The 24,516-nt window shown below is 48.0% G+C and overlaps 1 protein-coding gene across 2 annotated transcripts in view; it reads right to left on the reverse strand.

Moving 5' to 3' along the window:
* FCHO2 (FCH and mu domain containing endocytic adaptor 2) overlaps positions 1-24,516 on the reverse strand; it is a 1,284,287-nt gene that overhangs the window by 950,232 nt on the left and 309,539 nt on the right. For both annotated transcript variants that reach the window (XM_069627506.1, XM_069627507.1), the window contains exon 7: positions 9,658-9,756. In XM_069627506.1, the coding sequence (XP_069483607.1) occupies positions 9,658-9,756 (99 nt within the window). The remainder of the gene's footprint in view (positions 1-9,657; positions 9,757-24,516) is intronic.

A 24,516-nucleotide genomic window follows, 5' to 3' on the forward strand; every position in this document is an offset into this window, starting at 1 on the left:
ATCAAAGTTACCCATTATCTCCTGGATGCCACCTGCTGCCAGCAGTCAAGTGGATCAGGGAGAAGAACAAGTTACTTTCTTACCTGGTAACGTCTTTCGATGGGATGTTCCTCCGATGTATTCCACATCTTTGACAGTGATTACCACAGCTGTGCTGCTTTGGAAAACTTCGGCATAGGCGTCTTATGTCGATGACGTCGATACGCTCCCTAGAGGACCTCCTCCGACGGTCGACGTCACCGGATGTTATATGTAGGACGCACAACGCCCGTAGCCTCAGTTGGAGTTTTTCCCCCCAGAACGTGTGGCACCAATCTCCTGCCAGTATTACTATAGAAAGCCTTGCAGAAACGGAAGCTGCAATAGCATAATAAATTCTATAGAGGGACAGGTAGGGAGGGTACAATGTGGAATACGTCGGAGAAACATCCCATCGAAAGAACGTTACCAGGTAAGAAAGTAACTTGTTCTTCGAGGGGATTGTGTCCTCCAACGTATTGTGTCCTCCAACGTATTCCACATCTTTGACAGACTCCCAAAGCAGTACCAACGTAAGGAGGTGGGAAAAGAATTTAGAATTTTTTAGAATGCCCAATCAAATTGCAGAATAGAGCACTGCCTTGCCAAAGGCCAAATCTTGCCCATGGATAGAGTGCAGGGAATAATGTTTCACAAAAGTATGGACAGAGGCCCATGTGGCTGCTTCGCAAATATTGTGAATTGGAACACCCCTCTGTAGTGCAGTGGAGGCAGCCATTCCCCTAGTAGAATGAGCCTGTAAGCCTACTGGAGGGTCCTTTCCAGCCAAACGATAACACTCAGATATCGTCAAAATGATCCATCCAGACAAGGTCTGCTTGAAAACAGCCTGACCTAAACACCTTCCAGTGTAACCAATAAAGAGCTTATTATCCACTATGACCTGGGACATCCGTGAGAGATAGAAACTCAAAGCTCTCCTAGGGTCCAACCTAATGAGCCTCTCCGCTTCCTTACCAAGATGTGGAGGAGGATAGAATACTGGAAGAATGTCCTTCTGGCTCAAATGGAATTCCGACACAACCTTCGGAAGAAAAGAAGGACGAACCCTAAGGACAACCCTGTCCTTATGGAACACAGTGAAGGGTGGTTTGGCGGAAAGTGCCTGCAACTCACTCCCTCTGTGAGCGGAAGTAACCGCAACTAAAAATACAGTCTTGAAGGACAACAGTCTCAATGGACAAGAATGTAAGGGCTCAAACGGAGCTCCCATTTGGAACTTTAAAACCAAATGCAAATCCCATCCCGGCACCTGGAAAGGCGACGGTGGAAACACATTAGTTAGCCCTTTTAGAAACTGAGATATCAAAGGGATTTTAAATTGAGAACATTCCTCAGACGAGTGCTTAAATATGGGCAGCGCCGCCAGGTAACCCTTAATGGTACCCACATGCAGGCCCTTGTGGGCTAAAGAAAGCAAAAAAGACCAAACCAAAGGAATGGAACATTGGAAAGGATCCACATTCTGTACCCTGCACCAGTCACAGAACTTCTTCCAATGGCAACGGTACAGGGATTTCGTTGCGGACCTTCTGGCCGAAAGCAACACCTCCATCACGTCTTCAGGGAGGTCCCAATCCTTATATCTCCGCCTTTCAAATACCAAGCATGAAGGCTGAGAGACTTGACCTCTGGGTGGAGAACTCAACCCCCCTCCCGTGAGAGCAGATCGTCTCGGTAGGGAAGACGACGTGGAGGGCAGATGGACATGTCTACAAGGTCTGGGTACCACGCTCTCCTGACCCATGCCGGAGCAATGAGGATCATCCGGGAAGTGAACCTCTGCAACACCTGCGGAATGACGGGGAGTGGAGGGAATGTGTACAGCAGTGGGAAGGACCACTCCACTACGAACGCATCCCCTAAGGCTCCTCTTGGAGGAAATTCCCGCAAGCACAATCTCTCGCACTTCCGGTTGACACTGGTGGCAAAGAGATCCACTTGTGGGGTTCCCCAAAAGGTGAAGATCTCCAAAAGAACTTTCTGAGCCAGCTTCCACTCGTGAGAGACCGTGCTCTGCCTGCTCACAGCGTCTGCCACCGCGTTTTTGTCTCCGGCCAGATGAATTGCTGAGATCGAAATTTCCTGCTGGATGGCCCAGAACCAGAGCTGCATCGCCTCCCTGCAGAGTGGGAGTGACCCTGCCCCCCCTTTTTGTTGAGGTAGGGCATGGCCACTGTATTGTCCGTCATAATCAGGACATTCTTCCCTCGCACAGATGGCAGAAAAGCCTTCAGGGCTAGCCTGACAGCCCACAGCTCTAACAGACTGATGTGGAGTCTGGACTCTGACGGAGACCAACAACCGCTGGCTGTCAGCTCGTTGGCATGAGCTCCCCAACCCGTGAGGGATGCGTCCATCACGATCATCACCTCTGGCCACGGTTGCCAAAACGGAGCCCCTCTGTGGACAGATTTCCTTCGACGGCCCACCACAAAAGGTCCTGGGTGACCGAGGGCAGAATCTGAACGGGATCCGACATCCTGCCGGAGAACTGTGACCACTGCATCTTGAGTGCCCACTGCAGGGATCTCATCCGCAGCCTGGCCTCTGGCATCAGTAAAATGCAGGATGCCATGAGACCGAGCAATCTCAAGAACTCGAACGCCGGGAGACTCAGGGGACGTTGAAATTTGTCCACCATCTGCAAAATGTGGTGAGCCCTCACCAGGGGAGGCGAACACTGCCCCAGGGATGTGTCTAGCACTTCTCCGATGTACTGGAGCGGCTGAGTAGGTGTCACATGAGTTAAGTTGAGGGAGAAGCCCAGCTTGTGAAGGGAGTGGCAGGTGACCTACAGATGATCCAGGACTTGCTCAGGAGAGCGCGCCCTGATCAACCAATCATCCAGGTAGGGATACACATGAATTCCCCACTTTCCTGAGATGCGCTGCCACCATGACCATCAGCTTGGTGAAGATCCTCGGGCGAAGGTCAATCCGAACGGCAGGACCCGAAACTAAAAATGTGAGTCACCAGCCGTGAACCTCAGGTACTTCCTGTGCTTGGGATGAATCGGCACATGAAAGAGGTCAAGAGACACCAACCAAACCTGAAGTTGAAGGGCCTGGAGGACTTGAGAAAGAGTAACCATCTTGAACGTGTCCTTCCTGAGGAGCTTGTTCAAACCACGCAAGTCCATGATGGGTCTCAATCCTGCGTCTTTTTTCGGGATCAAAAAATATGGGGAATACCATACCTTGTTCCTCTCTGCTACAGGTACCAGTTCTATAGCACCTTTCTCCAGTAGGGATAGGATTTCCTGCGTAAGGAGCGGATCCGGACGCTTCAAAGAGAGCTTCCCCAGTGGATTGTCGTGAGGCCTCTGCTGGAAAGGAAGACAGTAGCCGTGGGCTATGATCTCCAGAACCCACACATCTGAAGTAATGGCACACCATTCTACAAGATGCTACGCCAGCCTTCCCCCAACCGCCGAACCATGCGACATGGCCTCATGACTGAGCGGAAGCGACTGCGACAGTGCCTGAGGGCAAGGAGGCAACTGCCCGAGCGGCTTTGGCACCTCAAGTACATTGCTTTCCACCTATGGTACTCCTACGGTGGCCCCTTTGACTGGCAGCTCCTCTTGGTCTACCAAAGGAAGAGTAGTATCGAAAGGAACCTCCCCTCCATTGCTGTCCCCTAGGACGAAAAGGCCGAGGTTGACGTACTGCAGCGCTCAAGGACTTCGCTGCAGCTTTGGAGGCCTTGCTGCAACCTCGCAAGGCGCTCGTCAGCCTTGCTGCCAAAAAGATGGACATCATCAAAGGGCATGTTCAGAAGCCGGGACTGTACATCAAGAGCAAACCCGACTTTCACAACCACACAAACCTGCGCATCACGGTGCTCGCCGCCATGGACCGGCTGACACAGTCTGCCACATCCAGACCAGACTGAAAGGTTTCACATATGGCATCCTTGCCATCCTGAACAAAGGCAAGAAAACCATCCCGTTCCTCCCTTTCGGGAATATGTTCAGCCACCAACGACACAATTCCACAGAGTGTGCGTGAATCTTGCAAGGGCACAAACTGTGTTGGCTGCCTTTAAAGCCATACCCCCAGAAGAAAATACCTTCTTTGCCCAACCATCAAAGCGCTTGTCGTCCCCTATCAGGAGGGATTGTAGGGTACGCAGCCTGCTTTGCTGGGGCCGTAGCCACCTGCACCACCAAACTCTCCGGAGTAGGGTGCGTAGACAAGTAGCAGGGGTCACCACTGGCTGGGCTGTATTTTTTTCAGCAACGACTTATTCACTGCCGGGAGACTCTCCGGAGCAGTCCAAGCCGCCGCCACCCTTCTTTGTAAAGCCATATGAAATGGCAACACCGGGTCAGTGGGCGGACCTTGGTCCAATATATCCGTCGGGTCATCCTGCAGAAAATCCACAGGTGGAGCAGACCACCCCAGATATGAGGCGCCGTCACCCTCGACATGAGGCGCCTGTACGAGGAGTCAGCATGTGTACCAGGCTCAGGCCTGCCAACCTCAACCTCCGGGTGGGTATCAAGACCACTGGCGTCATGTAAAGATTGACAAAGGTCTTCCAGTTGTCTATGACCAGACAACAGCTCATCAGGGACCTCAGGAGGCACAACCCCCTTCTTCATCAGACCCTTCATCTACCTCTGAAATGTACTTCAAGGGTTGGAACAAGTCCACCCTGGAGGAGGAAAAGAGCAGGGGTCAAACATAGGCCACACAGACTTGCTGAGCGCCATTCTCTGAGCTTCCACAGCTCTCCGGGGCACCTCCGTCAAATTTTCCTCCAAAGGAGTCAATGGAAGTGGCGTCGACGTCAACCGAGGCACCGATGACTCCGACAACGGCTTCGAGGCTGGAGCCCCGAGCGGGTTCTTCGATGGCCTCGGCACCAACGACTTCCTCGGAGCCAGAGCCTCGGGCAAGTCCCTCGACGGACATGGCGCCGATGGCATCGATGCCTTCTTCGAAGGCCTCACAGGCTCCAACGGTCTCGATGGCGTTGAGGACCGGGACCTGGAGCGGGCACGGTGGCGATCATCCTTGTCCGATCGGAAGCGCAGACGTAACGGTGCCCTGCGATTCAAAAATCGCTATCATCTGTCTGCGGAATTCATCCCATTCGGCCGGCGACGAGTGTTTCGAGGGAACAAGCCACCCGCCGTCTGGCGGAGTACTCTGACGAGGACAGGGAAGGCGACCGGTGATGGCGGTTCCGTGAATGCCTCGAAGAGGCAGAGGAATGACTGGACCCACTCCTAGAATGAGACCCCCTGGACTTACGCCGACACAGAGAGTCACCTCTCAAATCGTCAGTCGAAAGTCCAGCGGATTTCGACTTATGGGGTTTGGAAACCCTACCTACCGACAACAACTTCTTCCGCTGCCGCAAGGCCTTTGACGTGAAAGACTGGCGTTCATCGCAGTCATTGATGGCGTGGCTCTCGCCGAGGCACCAGAGGCAGACGTCGTGCGGGTCCGTAAGACATCTTGGAACCGCAGTGCCGACACTTCTTGAAGCCCGACTTCGGGGTAGCAGAAGACAAAGACATTTCTCGAACAATACAAAAACCGATTCAACAGGAGAACCGAGGCGCGCCAAGATTCCGGAGCGAACACGTTCGCGAAAAAAACAGAACTGAGGCTGCGGGCGCTGTGCGTCCTACATATAACGTCCGGTAACGTCGACCGTCGGAGGTCCTCGAGGGAGCATATCGACGCCATCGACTCAGGACGCCTACGTCAAAAAAGTTTTCCGAAGCAGCAGAGTTGTGGTAATCACTGTCAAAGATGTGGAATACGCAGAGGACACAATCCCCTTGAAAAATGATTTTTACCTAACATGGACACAAACACTGCTAGGTTTTTAAAATCAAAACTTTTTACTGGGCCAAAAAAAATAAACTAATCGACAATGAAAACTCCTTTTCACTTCCCGAAAAGTAAATTAAGAAAAAAGTGCTGTAGAAGCTTTGTTAGCTGTCACTTAATTAACTGCCATGGGCTATTATTCACCATCTAGTACTGCCCGCATTAGAATGTGTCCAGTTGACAAAAATCCAGATGGCAAATTTGGATAATCGACTGTCCGGATGGTACAATGCTGGTAAACAGCCAAAAGGCCTGAAAGCCTTGTTATCTGGCCTTTTTAATGTTAACCGGCTATCTGGCACCTGGAAAAAACTCATTTTATTATCTAGTATATTTGCTTATGCAGCATCATTGCTAGGTCACAACGTGTGTAATGCATTAACTTGCAACTCTGTTTTAAACCCATGGGGTTGGATGTATTAATCAGGTCACATAAGGATGTTGGCCACCCAGCGATTATGTGCAGCGCCACAAACCTCCACACTCCTGCACGCTTATTACTCACGAATAATCATGAAAATCATTCCATTTTAAATGACACTTCCTTTCAGACCTAGTAATGCACTACATTCAGCATTTAACAGATGTGGCCTGTGCAGTCCTACGTCTACAGAAACAGAACGATTGGGTCTCAAACGCCCTATGCGTACAAGTGTGAATCGGGATTGTCTATTTTTCAAGAATGTACTCCACGCAGGACAATACTTGGAAAGGAGCTGAACTTGCAGACGCTAATGGTTAAGCAGGTGTAACTGATTAGGTGTATTACTAAAATATATAGAGCGGGTCAGAGGACTCTTAAGCAGCCGAGCTGCTCCTCCTCTGCAATCTTGAAGTATTGGAATACATGCGCTGGTCAAGGCCCTGTGACATCTGACTAAACTGATCAGCCAGAACACGCACACACGCACGCGCGCGCGCGCACGAAAGCCCGCGTGCTCCGCGTGGCCACGCAGAACTGAGGAGGACAGAGACTCGAGCTAGATCATAAATTGTCATTGTCATTCCAACGTCATTTGCCCAGCACTGTGGCGCTGAATGGATAAGAGAACACAAACTGAACACAAAAATAAATCATGTTTTTAGTGTGCACATTTCGTGTCACGATCTTCTTAAATGAAAAACAAAATGGGGGAGGGGGTGGGTACATACCACGGCGAGGGTCCGGGGCACGTGCACCGTTTCCCCACCCATACACACGTTTGACCTTGATGCTCGTGACATTCCTAACTCCTTGACGACAGTCCTCGTTCAAGGCAGATTTCCCAGGAAAATGTGCAAATATTCCCATGATCCAAGAAGGGATGCATTAACCCCGTCTTCCCCTGCTGCTCTTAGTAGGGAGATGAGGAATGTGACGAGTCCGGAGGCCGAAATCGTATGATGAGGACTGTATGTAATCTGGCATTACCCGATGTCCTCTCTTCCTCACCCCACTCCTTAAACATGTAACAAGTAGTATACAATCTGCTGGGATTGTAAACTAAAACAAACACCATAACTGCGCCCATACACACCCAAACATCGAATGACATTACTCGGAGTCCCAGAAAATCTTTTTTTAATCGCATTTTTGCGAAAATATAGATGGGGGTTGGTTTGGGGTCTTAATTAAGGTGGGGACGATGTGGAGAGGGCACGTGGTGGGTCTCCTCCTGCATATAGTGGGGGGAAATAAAAAAAGAAAGTTCTGAGACTCGTACATTTTTTTTAAAAAAAAATCAATGTTTTGAGGTCGAGTCGCCTACTGATCTTGCACAGACTGACATGTTCCCTGGAAAGTAGCCAGAAGGGTCTCAGAAGAATTACCAGTCCCAGTCTGGAAGATCCATGGCAGGGTTAGGATACCAGGTAGCTGCACTGCTGCTTTTTCTTTTTTTAATTTTTTTAAAATAAAAACAAGTTTTATTATTTTCCATAGTTTCCAAATCAACCATCAAAGCAAACAACTTAAACGCAAGTGGAATTCTTTGTGGTTTCATAATGTTTGACCTGTCACTCCCAGTGCTTCCTCCATGTGGAATCCATCCCCAACCATAGCCAGGTACTGCCCCCTGCCCCTCCCCCTGCCCCCAGCCCCGTTACAGTCTGGCCGCCGCTCCTCAGTGGGCCAATTCTCCTCCCAGAGGGCCGTCCTCAAACGGTTGCTTAACCCAATTCCATCCATCGTGCCCATACTAATTTCAAACATTTTCGGGCATCTCCTATCCCTATCGACCCTTTTATATAATGCTCCACAGTAATTCATCCCCTCTTGCCATCTGTGTATATTTGGTAGTGTAGAGCTGCCCCACTCTGTTGCCAACACTTTCTTACTGGTTATCAAAGTGGTCCCGGTAAGGCTTTTAGTGTTGAACCCCAAGTCCCCCAATACATGCAAGAGCATCAGTTTGGGGCAGTCTGGTAATGGTGCCGCTTGTTTGACTAGTTCCCAAAACGACTGCACTTTGGGGGCACTCTCATAACATGTGCAAAAGAGGCCACTCACTGCTGCTTCCTTAAATGGCCATTTCTAGTCCATGAAGTCACCATACCCGTTCATTTCCAGAACAGGTGCCAAAGTGTGCCCGCATCGAATGCCCAAAGGAGCAGCAGCGGCCCCAAACCATCAACACTCTCCAGAAATATTACATAGCTTGCATGCAGTTTCATTAGTTAAATGAAGTCTTGTAACTTATACCCGGCCTATATCTAGCTGAACAAATTTATACATTGAACCGGCAGATCTTTCTTATGCCCAGGGTCTGCTTTTGGAGTCCCTGTGTGGCCTGGCATTTTTTCTACATGCCATTTGGAGGTAGAGTAGGAACACATAGGCAACTGTTCCTCAAATAAAACATACATGTCAAATATACCAAAAAAGAAAGAAAACAAAAAAAAAAAGCATGCCTCAAGGTATTCAGAGCTAGACAAGGAATTACTGCAGATTGATGCCACATGGTAATCTAAGCCCACACCAGGTAAAGCCCATGCATAACAGCAGTGCAGGGCACAGATGCCAGGCTGCAGGCAACAGGAGATTGGGGAAATGGTGGCCCCCCAACACCGGCAGTTAGTAAGCATAGGGCCCTTTTGGCTCTGCTTTAAGACTTCCCTGATGAGGTTGCGGCTTCCCTTAGTTTCACACAGCTGAGATAAGAAAAGTGGAAACTCCTGATGAAATAATTCGAGCAGCATAATCCTATTGCACGGTTAAAGTACTGTTTTGTAGAGCAATGTTAAGGATTTTGTTAAAATCCTACTGTAGAAGTATTTAACACTTAGACCCTCAATCAATATGGGCCAGTCAGTGGAAATCGAAAATGTTCTGCATCTTTGACAGTGCTACCTCTCCCACACATTCGCCTCTGAAGCCCTGCACGGTGTGGGAGGCCCGGGAGGATACTCGGAACTCGAGTGTCCTCACAGGGTGTCCCACATCTGGCAGGGCAATAAAAGCCAATCCCAGGGATTAGTCTGGGTTACCAGAGTCTGTGCCCGCATGGATCTCCAGACATCATCGGCATTGAAGGCTGCTAGGTTCCTCATGGCAGCCACCACGGCAGGTCTACCCCCTTACTCCCAGGCTCATAAGGAGAATCCAGAGGAGAGAGCGCGTGGCAGCGGGCAGGCTGCATGACAAGATTTCAGTGGCCCCCATTCACATCTCCAGGGTGCTGAGAAGTCCTTTCAGAGCAAGCCGTGCATTACACCACGGGAGCTTTCTAATGCGGCTTTGCAGTTTAATCTGCCCTTTAAATAGACCATGTCATTAAAAGCAACTCACCTGGCCTATTTGCAAGTGAATTTCAAGGATCGAACGAGAGAAAGAGTCGATGATTTCTTTAACACGCATTAGATGAGCTTCTTCAATATCTTGAAATTTCTGTGAAATTTGAGAAAAATGTAATGCATACACATTAGAAAGTAACATTTTCATTGCAAAAATACATCCTTTAATGTGACTGGAGTATCCCCGACCATGCATTTCCATGTAACTTATGAAACGCGAACTATATTTTCGAAGGGATTGTGTCCTCCGACGTATTCCTCATCTTAGATATATATCCTTCCAGCTCTGCTGGCCTCGGAAATTTTTTTTTTCTCCAGAGGGCGCTGCGCGTCGACGTCCCTCGAGTCGATGACCCTCGACAGCCGCCGTATCGACGCTCGACGTCATCCTGCCTATAAAGGCCGCGCGCAGCGTCCGTTGCTCAGTTCCGTTTTTCCGCGCTACTCGGTGCCTCGGAATACCGTTGCTCAGTTCTTAGTACTATTTACTTCAAGTTATTCGAATCGTACTCGATGGCTTCCTCGTCGGAACCGACAACCCCTCGATCCGGCTTCAAAAAATGTCGAGATTGTGGGAAAAAGATGTCGTTGACCGATCCTCACAGAAATTGTCTGTGGTGCTTGGGAGCCGAACACCATTGTTCGGAGTGCGAGGACTGTATGTCCATGACAGCTAAGGCCCTGAAGGAGCGTAGGGGGAAGCTGGAGAAAGGTAAGACTTTTAAAGCTTCTTCTTCTTCGACGAAGTCGAGACATTCGTCTCCTCGTCACCATTCACGCTCCAGATCTCGGAGTGGGTCTCATCACTCCTCGAGATCGAAACACTCGAAGAGGAAACGTCGAAGATCCCCTTCTCCGTCTTCCTCTTCCTCTGTTTCGCCAAAAAGAATCCCTTGCACCACGAAACATAGTTCCCGGGCTGAATGGGAGGAATTCAGAAAAAACATGATGAGCGTCTTCGAGAAAGCGGCCTCGACCCCCTCGAAGACTGCCGAGAGCGATGCTCTGGTCGAAAGACCCAAAGGTCAAAAACGCCGCGAGTCGCAGTACCCGGCGAAAGAAACCTCTCGAGCGCGTCTCGAACCCTCGAGTAGGACTATGACCTCCAAACCTTCCTCGAAGGTTCCGTCGACGCCGTCGACGAAGGTTCCGTCGACGTCGAGGTCTTCAACGCCGTTGTCGAAGGGACCTTCGACACACAGGTCTGTCGACTCGACACCGGCGTCGACGCCGAGAAAAGTCACGATGACCACACATCCAGTGACGATTCCCAGGCCCTCGACGTCAATGGCGTCGATATTGTCGAGTAAAATTCCAATTCTGTCGAGGTCCTCGAGGCCTCCACCTCTGTTTTCGACGCCACGCTCGAAGCCTTCGACGTCGGCGTCAACGACATCGACGCTTTCGAGGCCAATAATGACAAGTTCAGCACCCTCTGCCTTGGAAATGGGATTTACTCCCTTTATTAGTTCAGAACAATTGAGAACTATATCCTCAATTTTAGAAGAGGGTGATTTGTCAGAACAAGATGAGTTACAGGGACCTGTAACCCCAGTTAGAGAGGAATTTTCCTCTGAAGAGCGCAGATTAAAGGATCTTCATGATTCTTTACATGAGGCAAGTGGTTTAGACACTTCCCCTGAGGTGGATTTTGCTAAACCAGACCCGGGGGAGCATGCTGAAACCCCCTACAGAGCCTTAATGGCCAGAATTACAGAGTTCATGGGGTGGTCTACACCTTCACAATCTTTCCAGCAAGATGACCTCACGGATATTCTTGACAAAGGCCCACAAGAGGATCCAGTGGTGCCTTTTCATAAAGCTCTTCAGAGAAAGATCATGACAAACTGGGAAACCCCAGATGTAATACCAGCAGTAAATAAAAAACTGTCTGCAAAGTACAGGGTATCTTCCACAGACCCAGAGTTCTTGTCTAAACATCCATCCCCAGAAAGTCTGGTGGTACAAGCAGCATCCTCTACCGACGTCAAGACGGCTTATCCTACTGTCCCACAGGACAGGGACGATAAAAAATATGATGCTATGGCTAAGAAAGTCTTTTCAGCATGTAGCATGGCGTTAAAGTCTGTTAATGCTACTTGCACCCTTGCTAGGTTCAGCCATACACTTTGGGAGTGTGCTTCTACAGCGGCTGACTGCATCCCAGAGGGAGAAGAAAGGGATGCGTTCCTGAATATTATACAGGACGGTAAAGACGCTATGTGCGAATCCCTCCAGACGGGCATTGATTCGGCTGACAGTATCAGCAGAGCAATGGCGGCAAGTACATCAACCAGGCGGTTCGCTTGGTTGAGAAAGTCGGGTTTTGCCCCAGATGTGCAAGCCAGGCTCTTGAACATGCCATTTGATGGCTCTTCTTTGTTCGGGAAAAAGGCGGATGACAGTTTAGAGAAACTGCAAACTTCAAAAGCAGCAGCAAAATCCCTAGGAGCTGCAATCCGTCAGACTCCTTTTCGTCCCACAGGAACCTCTGCGAGGGGCAAGTCCTTTCGCTTCTACTCCTCATTCGGAAGAGGTAGAGGACGACCGGCTCAAAGGGGTCAAAGAAGAGCTACCCGAGGTGGACGGGGTAGATATTCTAAAGCCGCAGCAACAGCAGGTGCCTCTTTACCATCGGCATCTGCAACAGCCGCCCCAAAACCACTCTGAGGACTTCCCTCACAGGACACCTGTAGGAGGCAGGTTGACTCAACATCTGGCGGAATGGCAGGCTATCACGTCAGATGCTTGGGCATTGGAAACAGTTGCCCAAGGTTACTGCCTACCTTTCCTACGTATACCTCAGTCATCCACCGGGGATCAGCTCTCAGAAAGCTCCAGATCCGCTCCTCTTGCAGGAAATTATAGACCTGCTAGAGAAAGGTGCCATAGAACCGGTACCTGTAGCGGAGAGGAACAAGGGCTGGTACTCCCCTTACTTTCTCATTCCAAAGAAAGACGGAGGACTGAGATCCATCTTGGACTTGCGAGAATTGAACAAATTCCTCAGGAAAGACAAATTCAAGATGGTCACTCTTTCTCAGATCCTCCAGGCCCTTCAGTTTCAGGACTGGTTGGTATCTCTGGACCTTCAGGACGCTTATTTCCATGTGCCTATCCATCTCAAACACAGGAAATACCCGAGGTTCGCAATTGGCAACTCTCACTATCAATTTCGAGTACTGCCTTTTGGGCTGACCTCCGCCCCGAGGGTCTTCACCAAGTTAATGTCGGTAGTGGCGGCAAGTCTAAGGAGGGAAGGGATTCACGTCTACCCCTACCTGGACGATTGGCTGATCAGGGCTGTTTCTCCGGAGCAAGCTCAGATCCAGCTAAATCACGTATGCTACTCCCTTCACAAGCTGGGCTTCTCCCTCAATTTAAAGAAGTCTCAAATGATACCATCGCAGAGACTCCAGTTCATAGGAGCGATCCTGGATACTTCCCTGGGAAAAGCCTCGCCACCAGAGGTGAGGGCTCAAGATATTCTACAGATGGTTACCAAGTTCCAACTTGCCCAACGTCTCCCAGCTTTCGACTTTTTGAGGTTGCTAGGCCTCATGGCATCCTGCATTTTCCTTGTGCCAGAGGCTCGCCTGAGAATGAGATCCCTCCAGTGGACACTGAGGACTCAGTGGTCTCAATTCTCAGGGAGAATGACAGATCTTCAGGTTCCCGGCAGGGTGGCTCGAGACCTTCAGTGGTGGGCCTGTCAGGAGAACATTCTGAAAGGAGAACAGTTTTGGCAACCCTGGCCGGAGATAACAGTAGTCACGGATGCCTCACTCACGGGGTGGGGAGCCCACGCCAACGACTTGACCATCAGCGGTCGTTGGTCTCCATCGGAGTCCAGACTACACATCAACCTGTTAGAGCTGAGAGCCATCAAACTTGCGTTGAAGGCTTTCCTGCCAGTTGTACAAGGGAAGAACGTCCTGATAATGACGGACAACACGGTGGCCATGCATTACCTCAACAAAAGAGGAGGCGTAGGATCACTACCCCTGTGCAGAGAGGCGATGCAGCTCTAGTTTTGGGCAATCCAAGAAGGAATCTCTCTATCGGCAGTTCACCTAGCCGGAGAGAAGAACTTGACAGCGGACGCTCTGAGCAGGCAGAACACAGTCTCCCACGAGTGGGAGCTAGCTCAGGAAGTCCTTCACGAGATCTTCGCCCTTTGGGGAACCCCTCAGGTAGATCTGTTCGCCACCAGCCTAAACAGGAAATGCGACCTGTTCTGCTCAAGGGAATTTCCTCCGAGAGGAGCTCTGGGAGACGCGTTCATAGTGGACTGGGAGTTTCCGCTTCTGTACGCGTTCCCACCGGTCCCTGTCATTCCTCAAATGATCAGGAGGTTGAGAAGATTCCGACGAACCATGATCCTAATTGCCCCGGATTGGGCCAGGAGAACGTGGTACCCGGACCTTCTAGACTTGTCCATCTGCCCTCCATTTCGACTTCCTCTCAGAGAGAACCTACTCTCACAGAAGGGAGGTCAGGTTCTCCATCCAGACATCAAAACCCTCAACCTTCACGCTTGGCTTCTGAACGGCTGAGGTACAAGGATTGGGACCTCCCTGATGATGTTATGGAGGTGTTGCTTTCGGCAAGGAGGCCAGCAACAAAGTCTTTATACCGCTGCCGTTGGAACAGATTTTGCAGCTGGTGTAGAGAACAGAATATCGACCCATTTTCATGTGGTACACCAATGGTTTTGTCCTTCCTACTATATTTGGCAAATTCAGGCCTTCAAGTTGGCACAATTAAGGGCTATCTCGCAGCGCTATCTATCTTTAAGTGTACTGCGAAGGAACCATCCTATTTCAAATTACCCTTGGTAATACAGTTTCTAAAGGGGTTAACCAATGTTTATCCCCCAAGACCATTCCAAGTTCCCCTATGGGATTTAAACTTAGTATTAACTTTCCTGATGGGGACACCTTTCGAACCTCTCCATTCTTGTTCGTTAAGATTCCTTACCCTTAAGACTGTTTTATTAATAGCACTTACATCTGCTAGAAGGGTGAGCGAATTACAAGCTCTTTCTTGTAAACCCCCTCATACAATCTTTCACAAAGACAAAGTTGTCCTGCAAGTGAAGCCTAATTTCCTCCCAAAAGTAGTCTCTGAATTCCATATCTCTCAGAAGATTATCCTACCATCTTTCTATCCTCCTCCTCACCCGGGGAAAGAGGAAGAGAGGTTACACAGACTAGACCCTAGGAGGGTTTTAAGTTTTTACATTAGTAGACTAGCCAGGATAAGACAGGCAGACCAGCTGTTTGTAGGCTACGCAGGTCACAAGCTGGGGTTACCAATAACTAAGCAGACCATTTCCAGATGGATCATTCTAGCCATTCTGGAATGTTATAAACTGGCAGGGAAAGAGCCCCCTCAAAACCTTAGGGCTCATTCGACCAGAGGTATTGCAGCTTCATCGGCCCTCAAAAGAGGCGTGCCGATTAAAGACATATGTGCGGCCGCTACATGGTCGTCTGTCCATACCTTTACACGTTTTTACAATCTGGATTCCTCCTCTAGTCAAGAGACTAGGTTTGGAAGGGCTGTACTGCATTCTATTCACCAATAGAAGACAGCGTGAAGTCAGTACTCCCTCCTCCGAATATAGAATACTGCTATGGGAGCCTATCTAAGATGAGGAATACGTCGGAGGACACAATCCCTTCGAAGAACAAGTTACATCTTACCTTGTAACGTTCTTTCAACGGGATGTTCCTCCGACGTATTCCTCATCGACCCTCCCATCCATCCCCGCAGTTTTACTTCCTTTGTTGTTGCAGCTTACGCTCCTTCAGGGTGATTAGTCTAGTCCAAACAGTAATACTGTGGGCTACAAAACGGAACTGAGCAACGGACGCTGCGCGCGGCCTTTATAGGCAGGATGACGTCGAGCGTCGATACGGCGGCTGTCGAGGGTCATCGACTCGAGGGACGTCGACGCGCAGCGCCCTCTGGAGAAAAAATGTTTTGCCGAGGCCAGCAGAGCTGGAAGGATATATATCTAAGATGAGGAATACGTTGGAGGAACATCCCGTCGAAAGAACGTTACAAGGTAAGAAGTAACTTGTTCTTCACTGTAATAGGTCACAGGTTCTAAAAACACTCTTCTGATGACTGAAAAGCAAACACATAGCCGAGATAGCAATTGCAATAATACCGACCTTGATGACAAATGTAAACCCAAATCTGTGAAATACTGTTCTCCTGGAACACGGACCTTAACCACTTGGGAGTGCACAACAGAATGCTAAATCAACCTACAACCCATGACAAGATTTCAGAAAAACACTCTTTTGAATGTAGGTTTTTGACAAAACTAAGTTTGATGCTGCGTCAGTCTAAGAAAAGGGCCTGTAATGGCCCGAGGGCTACGGCCATTATCTGTTAAGCTCCTGTGAGATGGGGGTATTTCCACAGCCATCGGTGTAGGAAAAGGACCCTGCAAGAAGACATTGGGGGTCATTACGAGTACGGCGGAAGGGGCTTAACGGCACCGTTTAGGATGGCGGTGCCATTAAGCCCCTACCGCCATATTCCGAGGTCCCTTAGCGGGTCCCAGCAGGAACAGCTGGTCTGACCAGCTGTTCTTTGCGGGACCAGTTAAGGGACCTTGGAGCTAATAACGGGCCCGTTATAAGCGCCTTCCCCATTCCCATTGAGCTCAAATGGGAATGGGGAATGGTTCACTGAATGGGGACTTACCGGATCCGCATAGGTCGGAATGTCCCGGTAAGTCCCCATTCAGTGAGACCGGACCCGGACCCGGGTTTGGAGGCAGCCATGGTGCTAATAGCACCAAGGCTGTCTCCAAACTCGTAATGACCCCCATTGATCCTAGAGCAATATTCATAGTGCCTGACTGTGCACCTCAAAGTTTGATGCATCTGCCTTTTATGAGAGACCTGCACCTTTGCTGTCAAGGTGTAGCCATAATCTCCTGTAGGTCGAAACTGGCGCCAAAGAATTGCATGAGACAACCTGCCCCCCAACCTCCAATTCTTCTACCAAAACAAACAGAGTGTGGACTGACCTCTTTACCTGACACTTCATCCACCCGGCTCATCCTTGTGGTCCCAACTCGATAAAGTGGTACTTTAAAAGCTTGGTAACCGTTTGACACGAGTGAGGATTTATGTTGAGAGTTGGCTACCGCATTTAACGAGATGTGAGAAGGCTAATGAGCACACGTTCTTTTTGTACACATGTACTGTGGACTTTGGATAGTAACATTCCTTATAGTGTTCTAGGATTGTCGTCATTTACACTTTCTCTATCCTGTGCTGGGCACTTCTAAGTTACAGAAATGTCGGAAAGATGGCAACATCTTGTGATGTCTCACGATGAATGGGAATCCATGAAAATCAGAAGTGCCCTGAGGGCAGCACCAATAAGGAATGCAATTTGAATGGACTAGTGTGCATTTTCCAGAAAATAGTATTGGTGCTAGAAACACAGTGTTTGAAGTGTAGGCACATTGTTTTTGCCCTCTCATTTAAGGGGGTTTCATTAGGTAGGATTCCAGTAGAGCCATTAAGTAGCTCACGGCTAAGATCTAAAAAAGGGGCTTAATTAGAGGTGCGTCTTTGCCATATGAGTCACATATGTGTTATATGTATAAGTGTGTATGTTCATGCAAAAATGAATTAGGACTGTCATTGTGTTTTTAAATATATGTACTATTGTTTTTTGTAATTTTTATAAATATTAAAACAGGAGTATATTTTGTGATAATCCATGGTTACTTGCCCTCATTTATGATGCAAAGGTATGACATGACTATCTCAAGGGGCGTTTGAGAACTCATTAATAACAGAAAGGAAGGAAGCTGGTCTGCGTCCTTTAAAAGCATTTTAGCAGAAAATGGTTTCAGGGCCAGAAATCCGAACAATATTGTGGAATTTGTACTCTAGTTGCAAGACATACAGTACATTTTGTGATTCCATCCAAATATTTGGGTAACATACGATTCATTTTTACAAGTTCTTTGGGAAACAAATGGCTTCAAAGTCTTGCAGCAGAATACTTAGTTCCTGGTGTGTGGTTGGAGTACAGCTATCGCACATTGTCCCCAATCCCTGAATTTCCCTAGTAAAGTCAAAAATTACAGTGCTCTCTCCATTTCAAATGCCCTCATTTGCTCTAATTGGATGTTCTGACAAAGTAGAAGGAGACATGTGAGCAGTTCAACGACTTTAGTTAAACCACACCGTTATGCCTTCCATCTTTATGTGACCGTGTCTCCTTAAGACTCTGAATCAAGGGGAATACCCAAGCATGTGTCACACAACCGTCTCAATACTGGTGCCAACACTCCCCCACACACATGATACTCCTGCATGCTGTGGCAGGCAAATCGCTAGACTACTCAACAGCCGTCCTCCTCAGCCTCTCTTCCATAGTGAGCTCCTACTCACCCATGCATCCATCAATCTTTAGCACCATTACTGTCTGATGTAGCCTGAGCTATTGGCTGGCCTCTGCCTCATCAATGCACAAGCTCTTACATGGTTCCCTTTACAAGCATACGCATGTGCTGCCAGCTTAGCCCTCGCTGCTTCCTGGCCAGCTGTCTTCTGGCTCAGGCTGCCTCGCTTGACAGCAGGTTTATCCGAGACCTCCACAGGATACTCCCTTGTCCGCTGTCCTGGTCCCCACCACCGATTTTGTTGTAGTATAAAGCACAGCGAGACAGGCAAGGAGTTTGAACTTTGGATTTGGGGCTCATCGTAGTGCCCAATTCTTTATCTACGATCACCTTAAGCCTCCTGACCAAGAACCCAACTGTGCCCTGAATCCTTGCAATTTTCCACAGACAAACCTCAGTCTATAACTTTTGCACGCATCAGGTGTCCACACACCCCAACTCCAATTCACATGTGAAATTTGTGATTTCATCATTTGATCAGACAGAGCTTCCATTAACTTAAGTTTGTTTACTTGTTCTGCTTCCTTCTAGATTCCGTATTAGTTGGCTAATAGTTTGTCTTTGCTGTTGCCTGAAGGACCAGGACTTAATCTCCAAGAGCCAAAGTAAGTAGCTAAAAGGCTAGACCGTAGCAGTGATACTGGTTCGACTGAGCTCTGGCTTTATTTTCTGATACAAAAGTGCTTAATAAGTTCTGTCGGTTCGATAACTGCAGAATATGCTTTTTCTGTATTTGGTTAAACCTATCAACGATTTAAGTAGTAGAAGGAGCGAGAAAAAAAACATTTTACCACTGGTCAACATAATGAATTCATCCTCCAGATGATGACTCGAATGCTCCGACAAGCTCAATATCCACCGTTACAAGATTTACTTTCTAGCAAACTAGGCCAGGCATGGTCTACAATATTGTTCCTTTAGAGCCGAAAAATCACTCTAAAAATATATTCCTGTACGTTCCTGGTGCCTAAGTGACCACTACTCTCCATTAAAGAGGACAATGGTAAAGAGTTGGAAACCAATGTTTGTTTTACTTTATATTGTTAGGATTCAACAGGCCTACCCTATATACTCAGCTATCTGTTAACACCAAAGAAGAGGCCATGCTAAGTTGGTCTTCACGCTCCCTCATGGTAGTGCTGCCTGCCATATGTTGGAGCGTGGGGTCCACATTAGGGCAGAATGGAAAACAAAATGTCTGCTTGCCTCCCAGTGTGCCTCTGCTTTACCAAGAGCCTTCAAATCCTACATCTGTCCAGCATTCAAGACATCGTTCAGAACCAGATGAATGTACAATCCTTCTGCCATTTTTTTGTCATATGGTTTTTGGGATTTGTACTTTATTCTTATTTTCTAGTCTTTTTAAATTCTTTTCAGTAAGTGAAAGGTTAAGTGCTTGAATGTTGATTAGTCTGGTCACTTAAATATGGTTTATTTTTATTTCTATAACTACACAGCAAGTCTTTACTCCAGGCTAAGAAAAGAGGATTTGTGTCTTAAAACGAGAGTCTAAGTTAATATCTCCTTTGTCCATTCTTTCGGGACTTGAGAATGTTACTATTTTAAAAGACAATCATTGTACATTCGATGATGTGTTTAAGAAATCTCATGACTATGTGAAATATGATATAAAAGCAATTGTACCCTTATATATGAAAGCAATTATCAGCCCCTTGGTTCTCGGAAACCTTCAACGTACAGCAACTTGTTTGACGCTTAGAACACATTTGGCGTTCATTTCCATCAGCAGACAATTAAAACAATCTCACTATGGTTATTCTCTTAAGATACTGTAGGAACACTATTCACATTATAATTCTATGATAGAATCTGCTGCTAATCAACCCATCTGATCTGTCCAGGCTTCGGTTCAAACATGACCTGCAAGATTTTGGTTTACTTTTTTCTAAGAACATTGTAGGCATCTGGAAGGAAATACTGCATTCTTTGGCGGAATCATCTCAGTTAGTCTGAAAATCTGTCACAGTTTTGGATTCCTTTGTTCTTCCCGATGAAGAATAGCTCATTGATTGATGACTAGAACTAAGAACACTTACTACCAGGATGATTCCTCTCCAGCTGCTAAAAGTAGGAGATTATTAAAAAAAAACTTTATGCCATTTTTTAGCCAGTTGCTACATCCGTCACTTGGCTCTGGCTGTTTTCCGGATTCCTTGAAAATTGGCCAGGCTTCTCCTCTTTTGAAAAAAGCCAATCTGGATGTGGATTGTTAAACTATAGACCCACACCTTCCTTACTTACATTTATGGAGTGTGTGGTCTCTGACTGTAGGGTATAATTTCCATCTTGTCTGATATTCTACTCACCTGGAAAGTGCCCCAGTACCTTTTGCTGGACTATAGGGGTTTCTTCCGACTCATGAGTGAGTGGGAATCTTTTTTCTCACCCACCCATTCTTGTTTTGTACTCTGGTCACCCCTTTTTGGGTTTATTATTATGGAGTCTACTTTCCTCCATATTTTTCTAAGGCATCTGTAATTTCTGATTTATTTTAATTCCTTGTGACAACTACTGTTCCCAATGATAGGAGGGTACTTTATATCCTACTTACACTTTTCTTGTGAGACCAGCACCCCCCACCTTATGTGGGGTGCAGAGGCTCCACTGCCTCGTTTTCTCTTCTCCTGTAACTTTTTAGTTCCAGTAACAAATCCATCTGAGTGGCTGGTGGCAGTGGATACTTTTTCTACCAATCTTGTGAAACTTACAATGCAGTCTGCATTTGCAGCTGCAGAAAGAGACACATGGTACACCATTGATCCAAAATTCTTCCGGTCGTCTTTTTTCGCCAACTCACAATGGTTTGTTCTTTCTTGATTCGTCTTCTGCTGTGCTGGGTGGGGGAGGTCCTTGATTGTCTTTTGTCTTCGCCGAATCCCTTTCTAAAGCCCGCCCAAAGGCACCAGTGTGTCTGGGAGGACAGGAAACTGAGAGGACTGCGAAATCCCACAGGTCTTTGTCCTCCAGTGTGCCTGCTTAGATCCAGTTCTAATTGGAAGGCTCGCTGTCCAGAAAGGACAGCCACCACCCCAAGTTTGAATGACAGCTTGCATGTTGAATGGCTGGCGGGTCTTGATGCTGAAGCCAGAGTCGACCACTGGAAGATACATTCCGAAGAGGAGAAGAAAGACGTCTGCAGCACCCTCCAGAACGCCACAGCTACCCAAGTGACCGCTGCTGCTCCAGTCCTCTTTTCCACACAGCTACCCAAGTGACCGCTGCTGCTCCAGTCCTCTTTTCCAATCGACAGGACGACTTCCTCTCAGACGGGTGGGACCAACCATTCTGTAGACGAACTGCATTTTGAGCCATCCAACGAAGAGCTGAAACCTTCAGCGGCTGCAAACCGCCAATATCCTGTGACATGCGGCCAGCGCTTAGTGGTGCATCGCCTTCCAAAAATGTAATCCTCCCGATACTTTGGTGGACTCCTTCGGGACCAGTGGTATCATTTTAGGATTGTTGCTTGATGAATACTTTTACTAACCTGAAGAAACTCTTTCCCTTACCTAAATTCCAACTTAAGGTTTACTTTTGAATTGAGTTACAACTGCAAAGGTTCTACTGTGTGTATGTATATATATATATATGTATATATATATATATGATACATTACTCACTGTAATCGTATTTCTGATGCTTGTATCTGCTTAGATTCACATGCTGTGCATAGGCCGACATCTAGTGGAAGCTGCGGAGTATTACAGTTTGTTTTTCGAAACTCGAAAATGGGCGTCGACACAGGGCGTGCCAGTAATACTATCCCTAGTGTGACGTCCACTGTACCCAAGATCCCTCACGCGTCTAGGATCCTCAGATTGTATTTTTTCTGACATGAGGTAGCATGAGGAGTAGCGCGAGTACAGATAATCCAAGCAGATAGACAGAAAGTTAAGACTACAAGCAATCATGCGCCTTCTCTCGGAGGGGAGGAAGTGTGGGTCGCATGTGAATCTAAGCAGATACAAGCATCAGAAATATGATTACGGTGAGTAATGTATCCCTTTTGAGGCTTGTGGAATCTGCTTAGATCACATGCTGTGCATAGATTAGCGAGCAGTACCAGAAGAAGGAGGTGGGATGTGAGAAGGGTCATGAGCAAATAAATGTCTTAGAACCGCTTGTCCCACTTGTGTATCTGTCTTGGAATGGGTGTCAATGCAGTAATGCTGAGTAAAAGTGTGAATAGAGCTCCAAGTAGCTGCTTTGCAAATGGTGTCGAGGGGAACATTTGCAATGAAAGCCAGAGTGGCCCCAATGCCTCTAGTAGAGTGGGCCCTTGGCGTAAAAGGCAGAGTCTTTTCAGAGAGTGAGTAACACAGCTGGATACAGTTAATAATCCACTTCGAGATGGCTCCTTTAGAGACGCGATCCCCCTCTCTGCCTGTAGCTACGGAGACAAACAGTTGATCTGTTTTCCTTAGCGGTCTTGTTTTATTTACATAGTAGAGGACCGCCCTACGCACATCTAGGGTGTGTAGTTTCACCTCAGCCGAGCTTTGCGGGTTCTGGAAGAAAGCTGGAAGCTCGATGGACTGGTTTACATGGAATTTTGATATAAATTTAGGTGAGAACCTAGGGTGTGTGCGTAAAACCAGTTTGTCTTTATGGATAGTAAAGAAGGGATCCTGCACTCACAGAGCCTGAATTTCACTGACCCTTCTTATAGAAGTAATAGCTACTGAGAAGGCCGTTTTATAAGTCAGGTGTTTGAGACTGCTCTTATGCATGGGTTCGAAAGGGGGGCCCATGAGCTTGGCTAGCACCACATTAAGGTCCCACCCTGGCGGTGGGTTTGAAATAGGAGGGTGAAGTCTCTTTACTCCTTCCATGAAGGCTTTAACTACTGGTACTTTCCACCACGACACTTTGCTATGGGAAGTGGTGTAAGCCGAGAGAGCTGCCAGGTGTACTTTCAGTGAGTTAAAAACCAATCCTGCATCTAGCAGGTGGAGCATGTATGTAACAATAGTGGAAGGAGTGCAATCAACTGGGTTGATTTGTCTACTCTGGCACCAGATAACGAACCTCTTCCACTTGTCAAAGTAACAGTGCCTTGTGTTTGGCTTCCTAGATTCCTTTAGGATGTCCATACACCTCTGTGGCAATTTGAGGTGTCCAAACTCTATGACCTCAGGAGCCATGCTGCCAGGTTCATTGAATTGGGTTGCTGGTGCACTGTTTGACCTTGGTGCTGGGACAGTAGGTTGTACCAGGCTGGAAGTTTGATGGGCTCGCACACCGCCATCCTGCGTAGGTGTGGGAACCACGGTTGTCTTGCCCACATGGGAGCAACTAGGACGAGCGTCATCGATTCTCTGTTCATCTTGTTCACCACTTTCCTGATGAGGAGTTGGTGGAAAAGCGTACGCAAACATCCCTGACAAGTTCATCCACAGGGCGTTCCCCTGGGAGTCTGGTTGGGGGAACCTGGATGCAAATCCTGGGCATTGTTTGTTTTCGCTTGTGGCGAATAAGTCTATAGTGGGGAAACCCCACTGAGAGAAGAGATCTTCTACGACCTCTCTGTGAAGAACCCATTCGTGTTCTTCTGGGAGGGAGTCTCTGCTCAGAGCATCCGCTAGGGAATTGAGCTCCCCTGGAACATGTTGTGATGACAGGAAGATGTTCCGTCTGAGTGCCCATATCCAGATTTTCTGGGCAAGCTTGGACAGATTTGGCGAGTGAGTCCCTCCTTGCTTGTTCAGGTAGAACATGGCTGTAGTGCTGTCCGTCCGGATTTGCACTGACAGGTTTAGTAGATGGGGCTCGAACGCCTGAAGCGCTCTGAATACTGCCAGAAGCTCTAGCAGGTTGATGTGGTTCTTGGCCACTGAGTGAGACCAGAGACCCTGAGCTGTGTGGTGGAGATGGTGATCTCCCCACCCTGTCAGACATGCATCTGTAGTGACTACTGCCTGTACTGCGGGATCGTAAAAGGGTTTCCCCTTTGCGAGATTCTCTCTTGTCCACCAGTGAAGGCTTTGTACCAGTGTTGGCGAAACGACCACTAGATCGTCCCACTGACCACTTGCCTGAGACCACTGTTTCGCCAACCATTCCTGCATGGGACGCATGCGCAGGCGCGCGTGGGGGACCAGGTAAATGCATGACGCCATCATGCCCAGTAAACGCATTGCTTTGCGTAGCGTTATTTGTTGACCGGACTGATAATGTGGAATTTGCAGAAGTATATTCCGAATTCTTTCTTCTGAAGGAAAGGTGGGTATCCAGGATTGCTCCTAGGAATTGTTTTGAGGTGCTTGGCACCAGGCTTGACTTCTTCTCGTTGATTGAGAAGCTTAATTCGTGGAGGAGGTCGATAGTCCTTTGAATGTTTGTCCTGCAAATTCCTGGGGTTTCCCCCGTTATGAGCCAGTCGTCCAG

Source organism: Ambystoma mexicanum, chromosome 6p, assembly GCF_040938575.1.
Source record: "Ambystoma mexicanum isolate Mex_15411 chromosome 6p, UKY_AmexF1_1, whole genome shotgun sequence".
Lineage (NCBI taxonomy): Eukaryota > Metazoa > Chordata > Amphibia > Caudata > Ambystomatidae > Ambystoma > Ambystoma mexicanum.